The sequence below is a fragment of the Coniosporium apollinis genome (assembly GCF_000281105.1).
Source record: "Coniosporium apollinis CBS 100218 chromosome Unknown supercont1.18, whole genome shotgun sequence".
Taxonomy (NCBI): domain Eukaryota; kingdom Fungi; phylum Ascomycota; class Dothideomycetes; genus Coniosporium; species Coniosporium apollinis.
This window is the reverse complement of record NW_006913280.1, coordinates 190563-206174: the sequence shown is the minus strand read 5'-3', so window position 1 is coordinate 206174 and position 15612 is coordinate 190563. Positions and strand designations below refer to the sequence as shown.

Sequence of the window (15612 nt, the reverse complement as noted above, 5' to 3'; positions counted from 1 at the left end):
ACCCTACGAGCTGTGATCCGCTGGTTCAGCTCTTTAACAGCAGAGGAGGTTAACAAGTCATCTATAAACCCCTCATCATCCTTCGAGCATTTCAAACCTCCTGGTCATTGCTTCGCCCGCTCCTGATTACCGGCAAATCCGGTTTTTCTCACGCTTTTTGTACGATCTTGCTGTGTTACCATTGATACTTACCGCTTTTACCTCATCTCTACGTTTCGCATCTGTTTTCCTTGAACTCAGCCGCGGTATAGGCCGATAGTATGGGCTCCGTACCTGGAAACGCACCCGCTCGGGAGAATCTTGAGCGCACCCACATCCTACACGACATCCTCGACAACGTTGACCGCTACTCCGATAAGTATGACAAGGTCGATTACGATGCGCTTAAGCGAGACGTCCTGAAGCCAGTTCTTCACGATGACTTCGATCCCGAAGTGCAGATCCGAGGCTTCCTGAGAGCCTTTCGACACACTCCCGCTTTCCGGGCCGCATTCGAGAACATCAGAAGCCCTGAACTCCAAAACCAGGTCAATGCTTTCATCCGTGGCAGCTCTGCAAAAGAGGCCGTCGGCAAAGAGGGCTTCCGGCTATCGTCGCACCCGAGCCCAGGCGTCAAGCACCATTTCTCGTTGATAGATGAGCTGCAGAAGCTTGTGCTTGGGGCTATTGAGTTGAAAGAGGCGGTAGAGGATGTTTTCCACCCCAAGCACGTCTACGTCAAGGCTTTGCCTTTGATCTACGAGGATGCGGCCAGTATGAAGGCCATGGAGGTGAGTGAGCATACTGGATTGTGAGTTATCAGATACTGACTCTACTCAGGTCTACTGCGATGTGCCGTTCGAAAACTGGGGCCAATCGGTTCACAACACGCCCAAACTTACGTGCCTCCCGACCACGGTTAGGGGCGTTCAAAACATTGTTCAGTATGCTTCCGAGAACAATCTCCGTATCCGGTGCGCTGGCTATCGTCACAGCTGGAGCTCGGTCTTCTCCCAAGATAACGAAATCTTTATCTCTTTCGTCAACCTGGAGCAGGTCACTACCATCCCTGACCCCATGAGTCTTCTCCCTGGCGAATACAACCCCGCGACTGTTACCGAGCTGAAGACCATCGAATTGCAGGAGAAAACAGCGCCAGGGAAGAGACTTTGCAGAATTGGCGCTGCCGTAACCAACGAGGAGTTCCGGCGCTGGGCGGTTGCGAATGACTCCTGGTCTTTGCCGGTTGACGTAATCCTAGTTGAGGTTACGATTGGTGGTGTCAACGCACCTATCTGCCACGGTGGCGGACGACCTCACAAAACCGTTTCCGACTATGTCCGGCGTATTGAGTATGTGGATTGTAACGGAGCGCTTCGCCTCATCGACGATCCATATCTCATTAAAGCAGCAGCTGGCGCATTCGGCCTCCTTGGCGTCGTCACCCACATTACCTTCGAGCTGGACGCCATGAGCTATGCCGTGATGGAGCCTAGGAAGGTCGACATCGGACTTGCTATCCCTCCACTGACGAAAGAGGAGATCCCAAAGGCTCTTCGCGAGGACTGGTTCTACGGCCCAAAAGCCGCTCAGAAGCTCGCCGCAGCCAAGGCAGACTTCGAGAAGCGTGCCGCTGACGATTTCTATAGCGAGTGGTTCTGGTTCACGTACCAGCGCAAGGCCTGGGTGAACACCTGGAACACTACGTCAGATCCTGCAGGCGCAAAGGACTATCCCGATGAAGCGAGAGTCTTCTTGCAATGGGTCGAGGGCTGGATTGGTGGTGTTCTCACGTCGCACCCCTTCTTCAACGCTATCCCCGGATACTGGCAAGCTCAGCTACTGGCTACAATGGGCATGGCTGCTCTTCCGCCCACACTCGGCGAAAAGGAGACTCCAATCATCAAGACTCAGCTCCCCAATGCGCTGCACTTCCGTCGCGGCATCCAGAACATGCGCGTCAGAGACATGGAGTTCCAGATCCCGCTCCAACCGCGCAGAGACGACCCAACCAAGCCCGACTTCTGGATCGTACAAAAGGCATGGTGGGACGCCATCAATCTTGTGTACGACTACGCGGACGCAAGTGGCGACCCCTCCTCTCCGATGAGGCTGACGCTCGAGCTGCGCATCATGGGCGGTAGCGACATGCTCATGGCACCGCAGAAGGGCAACGACCTCGGCACCGCCAGTATCGAGGTCTTGAGCATTCCTGACGCTGTCGCTGATGATGAGTGGAGAGAGTTCATCCAGAAGGTCTCGGATTTGTGGACCTCGTATGGTGATCATATCAATGTTCGACCGCATTGGGCGAAGGAGTGGGAGGGATTGCAGTTCAAGGGGAGGGATGCTAGGGATCACCTCAGGGACGTGGCGTATCCGGAACAGATTGTGGAATTCAAGGAGGCCTTGGGGGAGATCGGACGGATGCAGGGATGGTCGTTGGAGCAGTTGCAGAACAGGTTTTCTAACGAGCTATGGGATAAGATTGTTTATGGGATGTAGGAGTTGTCTGAGAAGGATTTCTGGTGAGGGTGGGTTCAAGTATGTTCACGTTCGCGCAGGCTGGATGCCTCGTTACCACTTCCTCATTCGACGCTAATAAGACGCTGCCTTTGTGTCTTCATCCATCAAACATTCAGTTCCCTTTCATGCCGCCGCAGTGTCCTGCCGTGTTTCGCCAAACCTATAGCTGTGCCATGATAGCATAGAAAGCGAACCAGCGCCTAGATCGCTGCACTTTTGGCCATGTCACCATGTGCTTTGCAAGAATGTCGAGGTGAATGATGCATCACCTAGCCGATCAGATGGGAAGCCTGCAGGAGTCCGCAGGTGGTATCAAGGTGGGTCAGGCTGCTGGGTGATGTGCTGAAAGGATAAGAGCGCGTCTACGGCGTCCTCGCAGCCTTCTGAGCCAACGATTGCCTGACGACGTTGTTTGTAACGCTTGAAAGCCACCATACAGACGGCCCCCATACATCTCGCCTTAGCAGCTGAACTCTCAGCCGCTTCTAGCGGTACTTAACACCAAGCTTGTCACGTTGTTGAACACGTTCTAATTTCTTGACTAGAGACTTTCCTAAGCTTCAGCTATGGCCAAACGCGTCCGTGTGAGAGATATGGTCGGCTTCTCTGATAACGGCGGCCGGAAAAACAAAGCCAAAGACCAGGACGACCAAAAGGCATCACCAACACCTCAAGCCAGATCCCCACATAGTTGGGAAGCAAAGGGGTTGAAGGAGTTCCTAGGGTTGGAGTCGGGAATCGTGGCAATATGAGCCACACTGGACGCAATCCCCATGGAAACGCTTCCAAACCCCTTGAAGAATGCTGTTTAGATAACTCGCGATATCGGCATTCCCTATCTCTGGGTCGATGCGCTTTGCATCATCCAGGATGACAAGTCTGACTGGTTGGCGAAATCAGGCCGAATGGGTGACTATTATCGGAACGTCTACTGTACGATCGCAGCAACTGGGGCAGCCAATAGTTTCAAGGGCTGTTTCTTTCAAAGGGATCATCTACTTCACCACGTCCAGCCCTGCCTTCTCAACCCAGAACGGCAAGGAGACACTCGGCCGATGTGGATGAACCCATACGGAATATCCTGGGAGAGCGCGATCACCCGGGCACCGTTGAACAAGAGGTATTGGGTGATACAAGAGCGGGCCCGCTCAACACGAATAATGCATTGGTCATCGGTCGGTGTATTATGGGAGTGCAATGAGCTTAAGGCCTCCGAGGGATACCCGGAAGGAATAACTGCAAGAGAGTTGAACTAATCTATCGCGCTGACGCGCTGAGGAGATTGGACGAGTTCAAGAAACATAGGGACCCGCTGATGGACGCTTGGTGTCGCTTTGCAGAGAATGTCTGCTCATTGGAGTTCACCTACCTGACTGATCGGCTGGCTGCAGTCTCGAGAACGGTCAAGAAAATGCAAGAACAAGTAGAAGAGCGGCACTTCGCTGGAATGTGGCAAGATGCTATGAGTGAGCTTCTCACGTGGACAGCATGTGCAGTCTCACCACCAGATCCATCAAGTACACATGGCTACATTGCTCCTTCGTTGTGTTAAGTTTCTAGCACGGCGGGTGGAGTCGATATTAACCGTCGATCAGAAGAGAACAAACGCTTCCTGAGCACTATTATCGATGTCATGATCGTACCCACCGGCCTTGATCCCACCGGTCCCATTACCGAGGGAAGGCTTGCCATCCGCGGTCTACTGCCCAGGGTGGCCGTAGAACTTTTGCCGGACACCGAGAAAGGTCCACTTGCATATGTCGCCATGTGCAAGGAGCTCGATTGCTGGTTGTCGTTTGCTAGGATCAAGTTTGACTGTTTGCCGAAATTCGAGCAGCCGAAGCTTGTCGGACATGATCGGCAGTTTACCACTGCTTTTTTCTTGCAGCATTGCGCTTATCTTGGTTCGGGTGCGGAAAAATATGGAGCATTCATCCTGGAACGTGTTCGAGGGGGCGAATATAGAAGAATCGGCTGGGCGGATTTTGCCATTAAAGACTGGTTCGATGCAGCTCAGGATACCGTAACTGACATTGTATGATATTGTGGGGAGCATACCCCCTATAGACTCTTGAAATCAGCCCTTGTTTGGGATACTTCAGTGCTTGTCTAACAGCTGCAAAGGCAATCATGACTGCAGAGATGACACCAATAACGGCTTGCGCAACACTTTCTGCGGTTGTCGCTACCGAGGCGAGGGCGATTGCGCTAGCGAAGAGTGCTGCCGGAGATACTGGACGACCGCTCATAGTACACAGCAAGAAAGGAACAGGACACTGGAGACATGGCAATCGGATTGAGTGAGAGTAACAGCTAGTAGGTACATTTGACTTGCTGCACAAAGTCGTCACCGGGAGGTTAATCGACAACGCAAAACCCTCAGACAAGCGACAACTGAGTCACGATAATGACTCAAGGAATGCGAGAGGAAGCCTGATAAGAGATTAGATAGTAACATATCCATCTCGAAGCTACAAAACTCACATCGGCTGCTCGTTCAGCGTTTGATAAGCACGCCGCTGTACCAGACGAGAGCCGCCAATCGCCGCAACCACAATGGTCTTTGAAGGTACCAGTAGCGTCGCCTTCTTTGCCAGCGCCCTCCCCATCTCTACCTTCTCGATCGTAATATACCGCCTCTATTTCCACCCCCTTTCCCACATACCCGGCCCACCTCTCGCATGCATTACGTCCCTATGGCTGTACACAAAGACCTATTTGGGCACCGAAGCGAGCTCAATCGACCAATTGCACCAAAAGTACGGCCCAGTGGTCCGCATTGCGCCGAATGAGGTCGACTTCTCTGATGGCGCCGCTCTGGCCCCCATCTATACGGAGAAGGGAGGCTTCCTGAAGGCGGAGTGCTACCGTAATTTCGACATCGAGGGACACCCCAGCATCTTCTCCGCCCTAGATCCGGTGCACAGGAAGAGCAGGGCCAAAGCAGTAGTTGGGATGTTTGCGAGTTCAAGTATCAGGGAGAGGATTGGAGTTATTGAGGAGTGTGTTGTTAGGATGGTGGACCGGATGCAGGCAGAAGCCTCCACGGGGAAGCCGGTCAATGTGCTTAATCTGACGAGGAGCCTGGCGGTTGATGCGGTGTCCGCTTATCTTTTTGGCAAGAGCTACGATGGTATCGCTGAAGAGTCGGGCTCGCAGCTTTCGGCGAGTGAGTTTGTCAATACGTTTGTAGCGGTGGGCCGCTTTTTCTATCTCCCCAACTGGGCCTTCGTACTCCTTGAAACCTGGAGTGCAAAGCTCAATAAAGACAAGACCGAAGTAGACAAGAGCATGGCTGCTGTAAACTCCTTTGCAGAAAAGCTAGTCGAAGAAGCCGGTTATGAAGACCCTACCTACCAAGGTCGCATGCTAAAGGCTGGGATCACCAAGCACGAGACTGTCGCCCAGTGTCTAGATGTAATGTTTGCGGGGACGGATAGCACGGGCATGAATCTCGCAACTGCATGCTGGCATCTAGCGCAGAATCCTAAGCAGTAAGTTCTAGATTCTTAAACCCCGAGATCCCTCTCACTCGTATATTCACACTTTGCCAAGGTGCGAGCGTCTCCGACAAGAAGTCCTCTCAGCAGACCCCACCACCGACCCGCAAACCCTCCCCTACCTATCCGCCGTCCTCCGCGAAACGCTCCGCCTCTCCCTCGCGAACCCCACCCGCTTCCCTCGCGCGGTCCCTGCCGGCGGACGGACCTTCACGGGAATCTACATCCCGCCTTCCACTGTGGTGGGCCTCTCACCGTACACTCTGCACCTCAATCCCGCGGTCTTTCCATCCCCTGAGAAGTTCCTGCCGGAGCGCTGGGAGGACCCGACGCCGGAGATGAACAGAGACCATATACCTTTTGGACTCGGGCCGAGACAGTGCATCGCGCGGAATCTGGCGATGGCTGAGCTTGCGTACGGGGTAAGGGAAATTGCGAGGAGGGATGCGCTCAGGGGTGCGAAGACGAGGGGGAAAGTGGTGCTACGGGAGTGGTTCAATAGCAAAGTTGAGGGGGAGAAGATTGAGCTGGTCTGGAGCCAAGGCGTCTAAGAGGCGGGTTAGATGTCTTGATGAGGGATGCTGAAAGGGTATGGGTAGGGTTGGATAGCTTCCTTCGCTGGCGCATTGGGGCCCTCGGCAAGTTTAAACACTGCAGGCAAAGCTGGGCGATGTCGAGTCCAGAGTATCTGTAACAGCGCTTACAAAGTACCAGATGGCCGGCTGTTGCAGTATCAGCCAGCGCGTGGCGCTGTCATGCCACCACGGCCTAGCTTCAGTGTGAACTACAGATGGACAGATAGATAAACAAGTAGAAGTTTAGGAGCGGTGTCATTGAAGTCGTGCAGTGGGCCGCCTTTACGTTGCAATTGACGCTGCTAAAGCTATGTTGTGACACGGCGCCCTGCAGGGACTAAGGGACCGCCGAAGATACTTGGGCAGTTTTGAATGCTGGATGAGGATTTAGAATTTGATGAAGAGTTCTAGGGGGTTGAGAATCACGGTAACCAGTAAGGTACCGAGGTACGCTATCGGGAACAGATTTATATGCTTGCAGGCCTGAGGCAGAAGTAATTTTGAGGTTCCCGCGCCCATTGATCTCGCGTGCTCCTCCGACTGGTGGTGATCCCCGCCAAAACGCGGCGCAGCTTCAGCGACGTTCTTACCAGCACGCAACACTACACCACAAAGAACCTTTTCTGCCGCATATCTGTACGATACATCTCCGTCAGCAGCTCTCGGAACAGTTATCCATGGTCGCCGACCTCGCGTAGTAGCTATCTTCGAACGCGCGCATCTCTTGGGGCATATGGATTGGCCCGCCAACCTTGGGTATAGAATTCAGGGTTCAGGGTATAGAACTCAGGACTCACCTAGCAGCGACAGCAGGCGCCCCATAGACACATAGGCCGTCAAAAGTCCACCGGAGTATCTACGAGGCCAGCGTCAGCCATCCTTCTTGCTTTCTGTTGCTCTGAGCTTAGATCGCTTCCACAGCGCGATTAGGCGCCAGTATTTGGGATGGGGAATATCAGCAGCAGGCCTGGCGACGGCGACTCCCTCTTACTGAAAGATCAGAATAGATGTACAGCAAGCCTACTTTCGACCTACTCGGCGAGAGGCTAACATTCGTCCGCAGTCTTTATCTCAGCAATTACCGTTACGAACCCTCGAAACCGAACCATACTTAGCGTAACGCCAAACGCCTTTCCTGCCACCAGATACATTGCGAAGAGGGATATAGGGGACGAGAGCGTGATTGAATACATACAGGTGAACATTGGCAGGCACGAAAGCATGAGCGCCCCAAGGCTGACCCCCAGCGCGTAGGATCCAGATTCGACTTCAGCCGCCGCTCCACCCAATTTCCTCCTCCGCTTGTCCAATGATGAAGAGATAACCTTCAATTTCACAATCGTACTCCGTCAAGCCTCTCCGAGTACGAACGGCGCACCAGCGAACCTCAGCGCGGTCACAGACACGTTTGTTAAGGGTCTCACATATGTCTTCGCTCCGAGTTCGAAAGAGCTGCAGAACCTAGTCACGCGAGAATTCCAAGCAGATCCCAACTTCCACAAGAACCCAAACGTACAGCTGCTGGGCGATTATTCGACTGGGGGCAGCTCGTCAGTGCAGTTTCAGTGGTCCTGGAAATGGAGGCCACCGAGGACAACCGAAGACAGAGGCGGGGGCTGGCGCAACAGCTGCAGTGTATGTCGAGGAGAGCGCTTGAGACTATGACACGGCCGGCTGACTTGTATAGTTCGCGGAGTATGACGAGCGTGCACATCGCTTGGATACACTAGCTAGCTTCTCCTTCTATGTTGCGAGTAAGTTATACGCTACCTGCCAAGTGGCTGCTCTGACCTAGGTTTAGACACCCAAAGACTGCTCGGCAGTCCGAAATCTCCCTCAATACGCCTGGATGTTGGACTCCCACCACGGTTGAGGGTTCCATCAGCTCAGTCCTTCGAGTCCCGCGTCAGCGACTCGGATGGAGCAGAATACAGAGACTTCGCGGAGCCGCGATCGCCTGCCATTGAGCCCAAAGCGGAGTATGGTCTGGGTCTTGTCCCAACCATGACGAACACCACAGCAAACACCGACGTGAAAGTCGATATCAATTGCCAGCGGCCTGGCGACGACCTTAGCTCTGTCGATGACGGGCCGCTGTTTCGCGCAACTCTGAAAACTCTGGAGCAGAAAACTGGCAGCATGCGGTCTCGGTGGAAGAAGGTGCTGAAGAAGGCCGAGGCAGCCTTGGATGCGCAAGTCAACTACAACAGCGCTATGAAGGAGCTTATGGAGAGTTTTCACGACGTGTCATCCTCGAGTGCAAACGCTGTTCAGCCAGCAATCGACCATTACTTTGACAAGATTGCCAAGGACATCCTAGCCTACGAACGGCAAAACACAGTCAACCTGCAGAAGCTCGTTATTGACCCCATCAATAGACTCTACAACGTCGATATCAAGCAAGTGGATTCAAAGAAAGAAGATTTTGAGAAGGAGAGCCGGGATTACTATCAGTACGTCAGCCGTTACCTTGGACAACGCCAGGACTCCTTGAAAGAGAAAAAGCGCGCGGAGACAGACTCGAAATATCAAGTCAAACGACGCAACTTCGAGTTGAGGCGGTTCGATTACGCATCATTCATGCAAGACTTGCACGGCGGGCGGAAGGACCAGGAAGTACTTTCGTATTTGACGAGGTATGCGGACGCTCAAGCGAAAGGCTTCTTGAAGACGGCCAAGAACATCGAGGCGATGCTTCCTCAACTGGAAGCGCTGAGCTTCGAGGTCAAAGAGGCCGATAAGGAGTACCAGCTGCAACGAACCGACAGGGAGGAGAAGAGACGAGCGATCGAGAAAAGCACAAAAGCCTATATCGAGCCGGAGACTCCCACATCGGCCCAGCAACAGACGTCGAGTTTTACGCAGGCAAATGGCGCACGACCAGGTATGCCCGAGGGTGCCTTTTCACGCTCGGCGAGCAATGCAGCGGAATTTAGGAGCGTGGTGAGCCCACCGCCGACTCTTCCTGCGTCGCAGAACGGCGCGCAACCTGTACCATTAGGAGGCCAGGGTGCTGCTACTCCTGGCAATCATTCAACGCTTCCCGTGGGTAGTCCGAACCAAAACAAATTCAAGGGTATCCGTGACATGGAGGAAAAGGATTATACCGCCTTAGGAGGGTTAGAGGGGAACGGAGGGGAGCAGCGTAAAGAAGGGCTGCTGTGGGCGCTGAGCCGACCTGGAAGCCATGTCGATCCGAAAGGATTGAACAAGCAAGCCTGGCACAAGTAGGTAAAGCCGAAACGTCCACCGGAGCAAGGGCTGACAATGTGCAGGTTTTGGATAGTACTAGACCAGGGGAAGCTGTCAGAATACACGAACTGGAAGGAGAGACTTGACCTTCACATGGATCCAATCGACCTCCGCGTTGCATCCGTCCGGGAAGCTCGCAATGCCGAGCGGCGTTTCTGCTTCGAGGTTATCACACCACAATATAAGCGTGTATACCAAGCGACATCCGAAGAGGACATGAAGAGTTGGATATCCGCGATCAACAACGCGCTGCAGAGTGCAGTGGAGGGCAAGGGTAGAACCGAGCCCGTTTCCACAGAATCACTGCCTGGCTCTACTCGGCGAGACATTGCCTCGGTGCTGACTGGGAAGAGCTCGTCAATGTCACATCACCGATCCTCACATGGAGGCAATTCTGAATCCAGGACTGTCTCCCGACACGCTACAGACGGCCATCGGCCGTCTCACACAACGCCTGAAGCGCATGATGAAGACCCGATCAAACTCCTCCAACAAATCCGGGACGCCGATGCAGGCAACAAAACTTGTGCCGATTGCGGCTCCGACAGCAAAGTTGAGTGGGTCTCGATCAACCTTGGCATCATCCTCTGTATCGAGTGTAGCGGCATCCACCGCTCGCTAGGAACCCATATCTCCAAAGTACGCTCCCTCACCCTCGACACCACCTCCTTCACGCTCGACACGATCGAAATCCTCCTCACAATCGGCAACCGCGTCTCGAACATGATCTGGGAAGCGCGCCTAGACGCCTACCTAAAACCCTCCCCGACCTCAACCCGCGAGCAGCGCCTCCGCTTCATCACAGCCAAATACGCCGACCGCGCCTTCGTCCAGCCCATCTCCACCACCCTCTCCCCTTACTCAACCCCCGACGAAACCCTCCTCGCCTCGATCAAGAAAAACGACATCCAAAACGTGTTGTACGCGCTCGCCCTCCGCGCCAACCCCAACGCAACAGACCGCTCCCGCGCAACCCACGCAGTCTACCTAGCGCTCGCCGCCGCCGACCCCGCCCTCCCCGCCCAAACCGTCTCGCCCCTCCCCTCGCCCGGACGCTCCCCAAGCGGCACAGGCCCGCCCCCACCACCCCGAGCAAAGCCCTTCGCGGTCGCCGAACTGCTCCTCCAGAACGGCGCCGACATCCCTGCCTCCCCCGCGCCCATCGCGCTCAGTCCGGCCGCGAAGCTGTATCTGGAGCAGAAGGCGGAGCAGCGCTCGGGCAAAAGGTATTCAGCAGCGGGCGGTACGGCGAGGATGCCGGGCCGAGCGAGCGTGGCGATGGTGGGGAGAGCGAGGGCGGAGATGCCAGGCTTCGGGAGCGGGGATGCGCTTGCGGCGCTGCCGAGTGTTGTTGCTGGGAATGGGAGTACGCCTAGCGAGAGGGCGAGGGAGAGGGAGAGTAGGTTGCAGAAGAGGGTTAGTGCTGGCGGGAGGCTTGTGAAGGGTAGTGGTGATGGAGGAGTGGGGTAGGTGATGTTTTTTGAGGTGGAAAACATCTTGGTTGTATCCGTTCGTCGGTGCTGATAAGGCATTGAACTGGGTGGGGGACATTTCAGTTGCGACGTGGCATTTGGCCGTGGAGGATATATTGGCTATCGAATGGGACGGTCGGTTTGGATAACCGCTTTGGAAATGATTCATGAGAGCTGTAGACTATCTTGGCCTCTGGAGTGGGTAGTCGGACGCTCCGCTTGGCTGGTCAAAGCGTCCTGGTGTTCTTGGAGTTTGTTGTGCCCGCAGGGCGGGCGGTTAGGCTTGAATTCACATCTTTCAGCCAGATATAGGGAGCGGTCGCGGAGGACATTCTTGGGTCATTCATGGGAATAGCCCTTCTTCTGGGCGGATTCGACTCGACTGGACGTGTTTGCGCAGAGCAATAACTTGTAATGAGTATGAAGCTAGTCATCTTAGTGGACTACTGTCGCATCGTGAGTAATCGTATCCTCATTGGCTTCTGGCGTCTCTCTTGACGAAGTTGTCTGGCTAAATCATAGGATGTCACCAAGACATTTTCCCACGCAAGGGCACGTGGGGCAGGGAGGTATTCTTGGTAGGGGTGATATGATCGGGTTACTGATTGTACCGGACGAGCTAGACCTGCTAGATAGACCGCGATAAGAAAACAGCTGATGGTAAAGCAACAGCAAAGACGAAAGGAAAGCAAATGACCCTCCAACGCCTGAGACCACGCAGTCATAGAGCCGGATTTACAGATTCGGGCGTCAGATGTACAAATTCCGGTTGAAAATACCGTAGTTCAGTGAGCCAGCTCACTTCATAGGGCCCTCCTTCTCTTCTGAATGATGTTCTGCAACTGCGCGACGTAGGATGTCGGCGCTCCTTGCGACCTGAGGTTCTGCAGGGTGCCCTCGAGACGATCGCGGTGGTCTCTGATGAGTTCCGGCGGCATGTCCTTCAGCACGCGCAGCACAAACAAGTCGTCTTCATCCATGTGATCTTCGATCAAACGAGCGAACAGGTTACCGCCTTGGGCTTGCTCATTTGGAGGCATGGCCCATGTGAGGCCTTGGTAAAGATCCCTGTTGCGGTCCACAACGCCCTGTAAGATATCAACCAATGCACTGACGGCTCGGCTGGTGGCGTTAAGATCGCGGCCGCGGGGATCGTCCTCGACATCCTCGGCGTAGCTATCCCGGATTTGCTCAACCAACTCCTCGAGCTTGGTGGCGCATTCCTCGACGCCAAAGTGAGGCGTCGATTCGGTAGGACCATCATCGAGATACCTCTGCAAGTCGTTAAACGCTTGTACAACCTTGTTTTGCACTCTCCCGAAGAAGACGTTGGCGCGGACTTTAGGATCTATGATGGATCGTAGTTTGGCGTACAAGCCGTCGTCTTGCATGGCTTGTGCGATGACCGAGTCGCAAAATTGCTTGTATGCCTGTTCCGGCGATGGTAAGTCGGGCAAGGTGGCAACGAATCCTGTAGGACTGAATGCAATCGGGTTGAAAACCGACAACATGTGATTCAGTTCATCTTCCCGATCCTGGTCTTCTTCAAGGACTTGTTTGGTAAACGGCCACTCCTGGTGCTCAGCGAGCTCGGACAACTGGCGCCTCTCGATCAACTCGAATGGAGACATGTTTACAATAGGGCGGTCTGGAGGTTTGTTTCCGATAGAGGAGCCATCTGGTACAAGTCTATACACTGAAGAGGTATTGTCGTATGCCTGGACAATTTGATCTTCAAGCCAGTAGAGGTGCTGTTTTGCAAATTAGTTTGATATGGCTGTAAAGCCTGAAGACCTTGAACGCACCTTGCAAGCAAGCCCTCCCTCCTGCATTACACCACAGTCGCAGCGAGGTTTCGAGGGTGGGTTTTCTGCGTTGACGAAGATGGCAAACGTGTCTTTCATATGAAAGACATATACACCAGCTTTGGTCCGCTCGCAGTACTCCATGGCTATCGCATCGCCGCTCTCCGTTGCTCGTCTGACTCGTTCCCGAGAAGTCTGGCTCAAGCTGGAAATGTCGTATGTGAATCCAGAGATGGTGGAGAAGCGTTCATCCATTGGCGAAGATGCCCTTGCGGCGCCAATACTGCCAGCGGTTGGCTGTTGGCCTTGGCGGTGGACTTGAGCTTGGCGTTGCTCTCTCTGCTGTCGCCCTCTTCGTGTTTGGCTTCGAGTCGTAGGGGGCATCGGGTCGAGTCTGAGCCTCAACAACCCCTCGTGAGGCGGCGATGGCATATGGAAGGATGATGGAAGGACATCTACACAAGGCTGTGTTCACTTGAGCTGGAATCCTACGGTCTTTTAAGGTTGATATTTTGAAAGCTTCGCCGCATACAAGACCAGACGAGCTCCATAGTCTCCTCCCGCGCCACCAGCCTCTCAGCGGCGCTTAAGGTTCCTGGAGACAGACATCCCACCCGTCTTCAGTAAGCATTTTCTAGGAACGATGTCTAGGTAATGAATCGGGGTCATATCAAGTGGTTCATTGGTTTGGGTGGCATAGTTCGCCAGAAAGCCGTTGCGGCGTCTGGGTGCTCACGCGGGAGCCATTATCTATGCCGCACGCCCAAAAGAATCTGATAGGCTCCATAGCTCTTACAGCCATCACAGTGGATGCCGGCATATGTGGATTACCTTGAATTGGGTGGTCAATGGACTCTTTCTCATGACTTGGCAACGACAGCCGCGGCGAAGCATGGAGTTTACCGACGGCGCGCTTCGGCACAGGCGAAGTACCTTGTCTTTCGGGCTTCGATGACTACGCACCGCGCGAGTAACAGTTGAATTGTGGTATTGAATGAACGGCGTCAAGGTCGAGTGTTGTAGATGGTGGTGTGGTTCGTTGCTTGTGAGGTGAAGTCGCCAAACCCTGCCCAATCTGATGCGGCAGCATTTGGCGAGGCGCCTGAACGGTCGGCACAGCCTTCCTGACGCGGGCTATATTTATACAATCCCAACGGCACGAACACATCGACATCCACTCAGGTGATGCGGCTGAATGTGGTCCTCACGGCTGCAAGGCTGATTTTCGTGATGTTGTAAAAGAACTACAATTTAGGAACTGGCGTACAACCAAGCCTCAGCACGGTTTGAAGTTAAATACATTCTGGGATATGTCACTATCTGTGAATACGGCTCATTCGACACGTCTGGTTCGTCTCGCTTCGTAGTAGAAATCGACGAGTGCTCAACGCTCAATATTGGTACAACCTAAAAGAGGAGGGGCTTCGCCGTGCTCGGCGCCTGTTGGCTCGCAATGCTGTCTGCTGAAAACTCCCCTGAAACCCAATCGCCAATGCCACAATCGCCATGCAGTATTATAACATGTACAAAGAAGCCCAGGAAAACAAGGAAATGGGCTGGCCACTTCGAATATGCAGATGGGCCGATGCCAAAGCGCCAAGGTTGTGATTGGGTCGTGGAGCGGTGAAGAGGCAGAAGTCCCAACGTGAGGGTGTGAATGAATTGCAGAATGGCGCCCGCGCCCTACAGCAGACAAGGAGGAGAGTATGGTCATGGGTGCGGTGCCCTGTTATTTCGTGCCGCCTGATGATAATGTCGGGGAGATCCGTGTGGTTGCATGTAAAGATAAGTCCGCCACGCGGGATATCCTCTAGCAAATTGATCAGTGAGATGGAGACCGAGCCTGGTAAAGTATGAGTAAAGCGGCGTAGAGACGGCTGGATAGACTCACGGCGGGTAGGGCTTACCGCGAGCTCCCACCTGTGCGCGAGTAGGCGGCGTAGACTGAGTTGTCCTTGGAGCTTTGCGGCGAGCTCTGTTCCTTGTTTATGCCCGACTGGATGATGTGCTCCATCGAGACTCCTCCCCATGGCAGACCGGAGAGTTGGCTGTTGCCGTCCAGTTCGCCAGGCTCCGCTGAGGCGTAGGCAGATCCTGCGAGTCTTTGGTTCTCGACCAGTCGCTCGCTATCCTCTTTTTGTTCCTTTATCTTAGCTCCTGTAACGAACCATATCGTCAGCACTTGCCACTACAATCCGTCATCCCGAAAGTTCAAACTTACGAAACTTTCTTTGCGCCAGCCTGTTCTGTATCTTGCGACGCTCGTTGGGGTCTTCGACGGCAGCCCAGTCATCCGCTTGTGTGCCACCCGACTCTTGGCATGACCCTGAAATATCTTCGTCGCTCTGTCGACGCAGCGACATGTTTTCGGAGTCGTACGTAGATCCAGCTTGGTGACCAGTTCGGACGGATACTGAGTGGTGGTAGCAAAGGTAGAACACAATGACGGCCAGCGTATGTATGGGATTCCTTGACAAAAGATAACAAGATTGCGCATTTGATG

The 15612-nt window shown here is 54.0% G+C and overlaps 5 protein-coding genes across 5 annotated transcripts; 3 read left to right on the top strand and 2 right to left on the bottom strand.

Moving 5' to 3' along the window:
• Positions 1 to 260: 260 nt before the first annotated feature.
• W97_04201 (uncharacterized protein) lies at positions 261 to 2484 on the top strand (the record flags this gene model as incomplete). Its single annotated transcript, XM_007782093.1, has 2 exons — positions 261 to 770; positions 820 to 2484. The coding sequence occupies 2 exons, from the start codon at positions 261 to 263 to the stop codon at positions 2482 to 2484; spliced, it is 2175 nt and encodes a 724-aa protein (XP_007780283.1).
• Positions 2485 to 5061: 2577 nt separating this feature from the next.
• On the top strand, positions 5062 to 6556 carry W97_04200 (uncharacterized protein; the record flags this gene model as incomplete). The annotated part of the gene is made up of 2 exons (XM_007782092.1): positions 5062 to 5999; positions 6061 to 6556. 2 exons carry the CDS (start codon positions 5062 to 5064, stop codon positions 6554 to 6556), a joined length of 1434 nt encoding a protein of 477 aa, XP_007780282.1.
• A 969-nt stretch (positions 6557 to 7525) lies between these two features.
• On the top strand, positions 7526 to 11302 carry W97_04199 (uncharacterized protein; the record flags this gene model as incomplete). Its single annotated transcript, XM_007782091.1, has 6 exons — positions 7526 to 7589; positions 7644 to 7777; positions 7835 to 8215; positions 8268 to 8334; positions 8376 to 9807; positions 9856 to 11302. 6 exons carry the CDS (start codon positions 7526 to 7528, stop codon positions 11300 to 11302), a joined length of 3525 nt encoding a protein of 1174 aa, XP_007780281.1.
• Positions 11303 to 12107: 805 nt separating this feature from the next.
• On the bottom strand, positions 12108 to 13364 carry W97_04198 (uncharacterized protein; the record flags this gene model as incomplete). The annotated part of the gene is made up of 2 exons (XM_007782090.1): positions 12108 to 13055; positions 13110 to 13364. 2 exons carry the CDS (start codon positions 13362 to 13364, stop codon positions 12108 to 12110), a joined length of 1203 nt encoding a protein of 400 aa, XP_007780280.1.
• Positions 13365 to 15012: 1648 nt separating this feature from the next.
• Positions 15013 to 15472, bottom strand: W97_04197 (uncharacterized protein; the record flags this gene model as incomplete). Its single annotated transcript, XM_007782089.1, has 2 exons — positions 15013 to 15266; positions 15331 to 15472. 2 exons carry the CDS (start codon positions 15470 to 15472, stop codon positions 15013 to 15015), a joined length of 396 nt encoding a protein of 131 aa, XP_007780279.1.
• Positions 15473 to 15612: the final 140 nt, after the last annotated feature.